Here is a 9,617-nt window from a genome sequence, read left to right as displayed (position 1 = left end):
GTAAGCAGAATTGCCACATTCTGTTTAATCATGGTTGGCAGTATAGTATGGATTAATTAATTTACTGTATGTAACAAATGGGAGGAGCTTTACTTTACACAACCGCTTCCTCAGTGGACAGTAGGAATCCTTTACTTTTGTATGTTTATGTGTGTACGGTGTGTGTGTAGCAGCATACATTTGATAATGCATTTTGTAAATGAAAAATACAGAGGATTTCTTTAAAAATGGAAAAGCATAGTAAAAATGTATCACAAAATAAAATACAAAACAAGGGAGCTGGGGGGGCAAGAAAAGCAATGGATTTGATTTACAATGCATTAGATTCCAAGCCCTGGTGCCTAGGCTGAAGAAAGATATCTGAATGTAGAACTGCTGCTCTGATGTTAAAAGGGATAGAATCCAGCCTTCCGTTTCCTGCGCCAAAAAAATCCAAACAAAATAAAATCAGTGCTGTCCTGAACATACCAAACAAGATCAACAGTGAGGCACAAGAGGATGGTGTCTGAAAGTACACCAGGTCTATAGTGCCACAGCTCAAAACAGCCTATTGAGAGGGGAAGAGGGTGGGCATGGGGAAGAGAGATATCTGGCATTTAATCTAAGTCATGACTCATCACAGAGTGGTTTGGAGCTAATCTTGTCCTGGATAAAAGCTTTCGTCCCTTTCAGCTTCCCCTTACAAATCACACCTAGTTAACCTGCCACAGCGAATCTTTGCTATCATGGCATTTACTCCTGTTCAGTATTATGCCCCGTGAAGAGCCACCAGCAGCTGAGGCCAAAGTTCAACAAAATACAAAACAGATCTCAGAGCTTGTTTCTGTCTCCTCCCCTCCACCCCTCCAGTTCTGCATGCGAAACTTCCTCTCAAACAGCTCTTGAAGGGACGAGCTGCTAGACTGCAAGCCTGTAGGGCTAATGATCCGCCTTCTCTCAGACTTCACAATACTGTGGACTTGGACAAAAAAAAGTCCCCCAAAACCCAAGAAGAGTCCAGTTTGGTAATAGGTTGAAACTTTACTTTGCCTCAGAGATAAACTCCATAATTTCTGGCTGCTAAATCTACTGGATTTGAGCTTCTCTGCTTCATGTCCTAAATGGAAATACTATCAGACTTTAGATGTATAGCTTTCAGCCTGAAGCTGCATACTGTTTGTTTCCAGTACATTTAAATTGCTTCACATGGGCATATATAATCACAGCTGACAAATGAAAACTATCCATTTTGGACAATGCCATTTCTCAAACAAGCACATTTTCTGGAGCTTTAAGATAAATGGTATATCAGAGAGACAGGGAGGAATGTCTGTCTTTATCTGGCCAGAAAGAAAAATCAAAAAAATGTACAATGTCACAGGCTTTGTCTGTATCCCGGAGAAATATATAAATATTCAGCTGTTAGTTAGTTAGCTAGTTAGCTAGTTAGCTCTCCAAGATAATGACCACTGTGTTCAGTAAGAACCTGTGTGAGCTGAGGTATAAATATTTTTGCTAGCAAGTGTTTCATGGCCCTCAATGTTCCATGCAGGGAGCAGAACTCATACTGCATGTTTGTTATTGTATCTGATTCTTGACGACATCATCATTACCATTCCACCTGCCTTCCCTCTTCAAGGTTGTAAATGGCTCTTAACGGCAGCATGAAATAAAATAGTTTTCCAAAGAAAAACTGAGTCCTGCTCAGGCTGCACTCAAAGCCAAACACCCAAACTTCACAAGTTAATTGTAAAAAAAAAAAGCTACAACCAAGACTTGTAAGTGTGCTCACATGGGGCTCACTGATTTGAAAATCTAGTCCACTGTTGGCCCCATTAGACACGAATCAGCAAACCAAAACACAGCCACTGGTAAAACTCTCTAAAAGAGAGCACGTGAACCAGATCTTAGCCCAGTCCTTGGAGCTCTTGATACAGGGGCTGCACTGCCAGGTGAATCGAACTTGGACTTGACTCAGTGGCATTGTGTTGAACTCTTTAAATTATTACACCACTCAGCCCTAGGTGTAAGAAGACTTATCACTTATAACACCTGCTGCATGACCTAGTCTTGAACCTGGACCCAGGTGAGATATATACAGTTCAAAATGAACACTTGTACACAGGAGACCACCCAAATTTCCTGAAGAACATTCTGTATTACACATCACAACAAACACTTCCAGTTACACCACTAAAAATAACGCTAAACTTTGCAGGTTTGCCTGTCTGCTTACATGTAAACCTACCACTTCCTAATTTTTCTAGAAGTTTGACAAGCATTCTCCAGAGTACTCTCTAAGGTCTTTCCAGATTGCCCATAAATCATGATCCATCCAATGACCACTGATTTACAGGATCTAGGGATGCTCAAAATGTGGAAAATTAATTGTACGTTTTTCAGACTTAGAATTCAGTAGGGTGTGATGTGGCTTAGCTATGGGATAGTGCTCAGCCACACTTACCTAGAGCAGTCATGTCCAGTCCACGATGAGGGACAATAGCACCGATTTGGTCGTATGCATTTCCCACCATTTAAGCAAGGCAATTGGCAAACAGCTGCATACAAATACAAACACACAGAGTTGCATTAATGAGCACACCCACAACAAGCTGATTAAGGAACAGGGCACTGAAAATCCAGCCTGCATTATTCTGTTAAGAACAGACTGCTCTCAAAACTACAACGTTAAACATCAGCTGTGAGTCTGTTGTAAAAGATGGTTTGCTCTGGAAAGGGCATCCTTAGAATCACATTGCTGCTGAACGTGATTTGACTCTCTCTAGTATTTTTGCTATCTGCTGCAGTGTATGAGCTGCATGAAACAGCCAGTGTATTATTTTATGTTGCCTTAAAAATTCTGTTATTTTTTCCTCGAGCTGAGACAAAAAAAGGAGGAATGCAAGTGGAAGCAGCAGGAGGAAGTAAAAGAGAAAAGTCAGAAGATCAACAGGAGAATAGGCCTTATTTCCAGAAAGAAAATTTGGGTGTTTATCTGAAACGAATGTGATGGCTAAACTGTAGCCAGGACAAGCAGACAGCAGACATGGTAAAAAAGTATTAGAAAGAGGCAGCATAAACAAATAAATTTACAATCAGAAAGCCATTTAGAGATCAACAGCTGGCAAGGAGTAACACTTAACACAATGGCACCTGTATGGAGACAAGGAAAGGAAGCAGAGAATGACAGTAAGTTCCTGAAAGACACTGTATAGCCCTAAGAGGTGTGACTAGGTGGCACAGGGCATCTGAATTGGAGAACAAACATTAGCCTGCCTGATAGGATCATGCTGGGCTAGCTGTGAAATGGCTGCACCTCCTTTTGTGTGACAGCCTAACCCAAGGATACCAAGTAATCAAACAAGAGTCAAAGCTACAAGTCTTTCTATCAATGTTCGGACTGGAAGACAAAGCACCACACAATTTAGAGACTCACTTAATGAGGTCCTTCAAATGCAGACATTTATATCGCAGGAAAGCTGAAAGACATGAAGTCTTTTAAGCAGATAATGCCGTATCTAGAGGACAGACCTAAAGATACCAGTGAGGACAAGTGCTGGGTAATATCTTTGCAAGGAACATGCATCAGGAAACACTTATTAAAATGGAATTACAGGAAATGGAATGAATAATCACAGGAATGCAAAAGGAGATGGAAATACACTACTCCAATTCCTCTGGGCCAAACACGAACAAACAATGGCAAGAGATTATAGAGATGGACCATCCCTGTGCAATTAAGTGCATTAAGTTTGTCATGTTGAAAATGACTTCTGATTCTGGAATGAAGCGTATGAATGGAACATCTTTGGCTCTCACTTTATTCTTGTGAGACCAGCAGTAAATCCAAATATTTCTCATTTCACTTTGCTCTGTCATGGCAAAAGGTCAACACCAGTAGGTAAAATGAGAATTGGTTTAATAACTTCATAAGCAGTGGTTATGAATGGGCTTTGGCACAGATGCAGCTGCTCACTAGGATTTTTTCTTCAGCTACTGAAAAGCAAATCAGCCTGAACAGATCTGAATGCTGGCCCAAAAGTGAAAAAGCCGTCTATCCTCCTCAACCACCTGTGCTGTTATAGCTGCAAAGTTTATGACATATGAGAAGAAATGATGCATTATGTGCTAGGCAAGTGTCCCTTCAAAAGACAGTAGTTCTGAGTTAAACTGTTCACTCTGGAATTTCAATTTGCTGAAGGATGGTTGGGTTTGCAGTGTATCATACAGCTTATCCCCCAAACTCACTATTCTCATCAGTTGAACAAATAATATGAACATCCACTAACAAAAGCACGAATCCCTCCTCCAGTTCACCCAATGAGCCACTTCAAAGTCTTGCAGGAAGGCAAAACTGGGCTTTCACGTTAAGGCCTTCCATGTTAAGATTAACAATCAGTTAGGGTGCACTTGGACAATAAAAATACAGTGAACAAACCATAAAATAATTTTTAGAAATAGTTAACATTTATAAGTGATTGAGATTTAATAAGAATTGAAAGTAATTTCAACGACCACTCAATTGCTATGAGTTTTACTGGCTATTTCCACAGGGACAAGCCTTTCAAAAACTGACATTTGTTTAGTCTTGACATGGAATCATATATCCCAAACTTGCATTCAAATATCATCCCTAATTGCAAATCAGTCTCATCTGACACAAGCTGACTTGCCAGGTTACAGGTCTGGAGCCTAGAATTACTCCCCTCACTATTTTGGTATGCTACATGCCCTTCAGCCTTGGTGAGGTGCAACGGATCTAGTAAAATGCAGCGCACGTTAAATTTGTCCAGAGAACTTAGATGATACCTAAAGTAAGGTACTCACACACCATGGTACCTTACATGGGTACCATCTACCCATTAAACTCAGCCATCCTTAAACAAATCCTTTCTTTGTTCTGCCCTCTTGCCTAGCTCAGAACTCGGGCAGTAAGTGGGAATCCCTGCAACCAGACAGCTACGTAGTGAAAATCCCCTGTAGTACCTGCAGCTTGTCTGTGAGTTTAATGGTGACCCGCACGTGTAGAAGATTAAATTCTAACTCTTCTTGGAATGGACAGTCTGGTTTTATCCCTCTCTTTGGAAATCCTCTCTCCTGTGCACTGCTTTATGCAGAGAGCACTCTTGCGAATCCTGTTTGTCCTTCCTTGGAGCAAACTTTTCTGAGGATTTTAAAGACTCATCGGGGACTACTCTGAAAATAATTTGCAGCTGGGGACATCAAGTCCGCTAGGAATATTATTGTCTGGGTTTTCCTGTGAGAAGCTTAGTAGTTCTACAGACTCCTTAATAAACTGTGCTAGCTATTGACAGTAGAGTCACAAAAAGTGAGGAAAAAATGCAGATGAGAGGAGTTTTACCCATATGGCAGCGTGATCCAGTCCATCCAGGGGGGCAGTCACACTGGTAAGGGGCCACACAGCGACCTCCATTGAGACATGGCAGAATGCATATTGCTAAGAGGAGAGAAGAAGACAAAAAGTGAAATGAATTATCTCCCATAAAAGCAAAGAATAAAGTATGCAAGAAAAGAACTTATGTTTAATTAGAAACTCTATCACCCCTCAAAGTCTTTTCATGCAGCGTTAGCAGAATTGAGTAGGATCGACCCACAAGGCATGAGCAGCAAATATGACTGGCATGGCAGCCAGAAATGAGAAGGAATAATGACAAACAAATGGACAGGCTGGAGCAATGGCTAGAGTCCTTCAGATGCCTGCAGGCTCTGTGATCACTGGAAATGAGCAGGGCTGTTCACTTGTTTCTCACACATCATATTCACAGACATTGCTCGCTTCTGTGATAGTGGCCAACAAAATCAGTTCATGCTTTAATTACAAATAACTGGATTGTTTTCAGATTCCCTGGGATCCGACAATGTAACATCCAAAACCAGTTAATCTGCACTGCCCACAGAAAAGCTCTTCACTTGAGCCAGTGAAAACGTGCTGAGACAGGTGACACCACAAGCCCCCCATGGAAAGAGAGTTTTAATGCAAGGCATTTTGGGTGCAACAGGTTGACTGCGGCTGGAAGCTTTGGGGAATAAAAAAAGCAGATACCAAGCAGCTGATGGCCTATGGACTGAGCACCCATCAAGCTATACTGCTCCTGTAAGCAGATCTGCAACTTCTCCAATGTGCATGTTCATGACTTAAGTACCTTCACAAGACTACCATCTCCTTTACTCTAACTGAGTGAAGAACTTGTGTGAACATGCTGTAATCACAGAATCACAGAATGTTAGGGGTTGGAAGGGACCTTGAAAGACAGAGTTGAGCTGGGTCTCAAATTTGGACCCTGGAGTGGCATTTCCAGTGGAGTTTTATACTGGGGGGGTGGGGGGTGGGGGGGCCTACAGAGGACTGATGCAGAGGTTCTTCCTTTTCCATTGCACAGCAGAGGTCAAGCTGAGCAGATGCAGTCTGCCTGGGTAAGAAAAAAATGGTGAACTTCCACAGAGCTCACAGGACTAACCTGTATCACCAAGATTTACTTGTCTGTATCATTAAACCAAAATCCCTTTGACTTCCAGAACAGGACCTCAACTCCAAACACTAAATCTATCTTTTCTGTTCACTGGTGCACCTTGCTTGACAAGCAAAGCTGCAAAACTGAGGTGGCACTAACCAACTGTTGGAATCCTTTTCTCCTCTCCTCACTACCTATACCAAAGTAAAGGAAAAAAACCCAAAAGAGATGTAGTGCCCGCATCTGCATGAAGAGTGATCTGGCTAGTCAGCTGCCTGTTCATTTTCCTCATACAGGAAAACAAGGTCTGAATTGGCATGACAGATCAAAATGACTGGGGGCATAAAATTTGTCCTCTGGTCCTCAAGAATGCATTAAACGCCATTACTAATGGTACAGTAAGAAAATGAATTGTGGCATACCAAACACAGTTCTGCCAGACACAGAGCTCAGTTCTTTTCTGCTGAAACTGTGAAACATGCAGGGCTGAGTCTGCATGTCTGGCTATGGTGGTACTGACAGGACAGCAAAACAGGGGCTGTGTGAATACACCATATAGCTGCCGTTTCTGTAAATGCAGAAGGACAAAATTTGCTAAACCGCTTCTCCTCATTCTGTATCTACAGCTAATTCATGCCCCATGGAACTGACACTGCCACAGAGAAGACTTGAAAGCTGCAGAAGTAGATTCAGATGACCATTTTAAGATGTGACACATCTACCTATCAAAATGCTTGAATCACATTCCTCTCCATGAACTAGATAAGGAGGTGCCACATCTTTTTGTGTGTCTCCATATACACTGAGAGCCAGGGACAGTGACACCACCTCAGCTGCAGGTGTTCTTGGACACACTGAAGCTTTACGTCAGGACCATACTGAGTACTAAATACAGGAAAGGTACTTTCCTTTTCTATCCACACAGACCCATGCCTAACCATGTGTACAGTAATAATGCTTCTTGTGCAGCAGCTATGCCAGCATGAAAGGGTTAGCCCTCCCAAATTCCTTGTGCTGAGATCATCATGAAGAAAATGGGAAACATAGCACAAACTGGCATCCCCCATGTCACCCAGGGAATCTCTGACAGACCCAAGAGTTAGATTTGACTCTTTTCAACCGCAGCAGATTCAGTTTTCTAAGCATTCAGAGATGCCGTTTAGGAAAAGCCAGCCCAGAATTTGTGAAGCACAGGTATACAGGTCAGGAAGGGCAGCACGGAAAAAGGTGACACAGTTGTACTATTTGAACATGAACTGATCAGGTTCATAATCGCAGACTAATAAAAAAGGAAGCCAAGAAACAACTTGTCTGTTCTAACGCCTGTTCTTTCCCCAAAACTATAATGTATTGCTATTAGAAACAGACTTTGGAGAACTGAAGTAGGCTGTTCTTCATCCACAGCAAAAGGGCACCCACAAACAAAATCGCATCAATTTAAAAAGTGCTTGTTTTGGTTTGGAGATGTCAGGGCATGATCATTTGTCTAGAAACAAGCAATCAGTTGGTCCTTTCTGTTCTAATTTGTCAAGCAGAACAAAGTAATGATTTTTATGGGTTTGGCTTTTACACCTTTAATTTTCCCACCCAGTTCACTGCAGTAAATTCACATGTCTTACCTACATTATCTTTAAAATTACATTTAGGGATGATACACTTACGCTCTTCACAAAGACGACCCATCCAGCCATCTGGACATGAGCAGGCATTTGGTCGCTCACAGACACCACCATTCTGACATGGGAACCGACAGACAGCTGAAAACAATACAATTTCATGACAAGCTCAAAATGGTTAATTGGAAGCTTAGTAATTCAGAATCTTGCAAAGATCTTTGCAGTTGTGAAGTTTAAAGTAGGACAAACAAATGTAGTGAAGTTCAGAAACATAACTTGACTTTGATTTCAAAGGCTACATTGTTATCTGGTTCTGTGTGTCTGACTGTACTGTGAGCAAGAATGTGGCAACAGTTAAGACAATCAAAAATTGTCCATGACAGGAATGAAAACTTAGAAGCTTTTAGTGTAGTTGAGTAAATTATTTGGACAATGTTTCAAGGCTGATGCTATGCTTTATTGGCTCTTCCCCACTCATTTCTGTAAAACAAAACAAAAGCTTCCCACCCCCCCAAAAAACTATTACCCTTTTTTTTTTATCTCTTCTCAATTAACTCTTCTTTGTGAAGAAACTGGCTGCTCACGGCTTGGATGAGCACACACTCTGCTGGGTAAAATACTGGCTGGACGGCCGGGCCCAGAGAGTGGGGATCAATGGAGTTAAATCCAGTTGGCGGCTGGTCACAAGTGGTGTTCTGCAGGGGACAATACTAGGGCCACTTCTGTTTAACATATTTATCAATGATCTTGATGAAGGGATAGAAGGCACCCTTAGTAAGTTTGCAGATGACACCAAGTTCGGTGGGAGTGTTGATCTGCTTGAGGGTAGGGAGGCTTTACAGAGAGAACTGGACAGGCTGGATCGATGGGCCGAAGTCAACTGTATGAGGTTCAACAAGGCCAAGTGCCGGGTCCTGCACTTGGGTCACAACAACCCCATGCAGCGCTACCAGCTTGGGGAGGAGTGGCTGGAAAGCTGCCCAGCAGAAAAGGACCTGGGGGTGCTGGTCGACAGCCGGCTGAACGTGAGCCAGCAGTGTGCCCAGGTGGCCAAGAAGGCCAACAGCATCCGGGCCTGTATCAGAAACAGTGTGGCCAGCAGGAGTAGGGAGGTGATCGTGTCCCTGTACTCGGCCCTCGTGAGGCCGCACCTCGAATCCTGTGTGCAGTTTTGGGCACCTCAACACAAGAAAGACATTGAGGTGCTGGAGAGAGTGCAGAGAAGGGCAATGAAGCTGGTGAAAGGCCTGGAGAACAGGTCTTATGAGGAGCAGCTGAGGGAACTGGGGCTCTTTAGACTTAAGAAAAGGAGGCTGAGGGGAGACCTTATTGCTCTCTACAGCTACCTGAGAGACACTGTAGAGAGGCAGGTGCTGGTCTCTTCTCACAGGTAGGTAATGATAGAACAAGAGGGAACGGACTCACGCTGCACCAGGGTAGGTTTAGGCTTAACATTAGGAAATTTTTTTTCACTGAACGGGCTGTCAGACATTGCAATAGGCTGCCCAGGGAGGTGGTTGAGTCACCATCCCTTAATGTGTTTAAAGGT

General features: G+C 42.7%; 1 protein-coding gene across 1 annotated transcript in view; it reads right to left on the bottom strand.

Moving 5' to 3' along the window:
• Positions 1-386: 386 nt before the first annotated feature.
• SVEP1 (sushi, von Willebrand factor type A, EGF and pentraxin domain containing 1) overlaps positions 387-9,617 on the bottom strand; it is a 132,593-nt gene continuing 123,362 nt past the window's right edge. Inside the window, exons 47-50 of the mRNA XM_086480302.1 lie at positions 8,114-8,209; positions 5,342-5,437; positions 2,444-2,537; positions 387-417 (exon numbers count right to left, since the gene is read on the bottom strand). Of these exons, the coding sequence (XP_086336428.1) occupies positions 387-417; positions 2,444-2,537; positions 5,342-5,437; positions 8,114-8,209 (317 nt within the window). The remainder of the gene's footprint in view (positions 418-2,443; positions 2,538-5,341; positions 5,438-8,113; positions 8,210-9,617) is intronic.

This window comes from Leptosomus discolor, chromosome Z, assembly GCF_034619465.1.
Source record: "Leptosomus discolor isolate bLepDis1 chromosome Z, bLepDis1.hap2, whole genome shotgun sequence".
Classification (NCBI taxonomy): Eukaryota; Metazoa; Chordata; class Aves; order Leptosomiformes; family Leptosomidae; genus Leptosomus; species Leptosomus discolor.
Note: the sequence above shows the minus strand (reverse complement) of the source record. Positions and strands in the feature narration are given on the sequence as shown.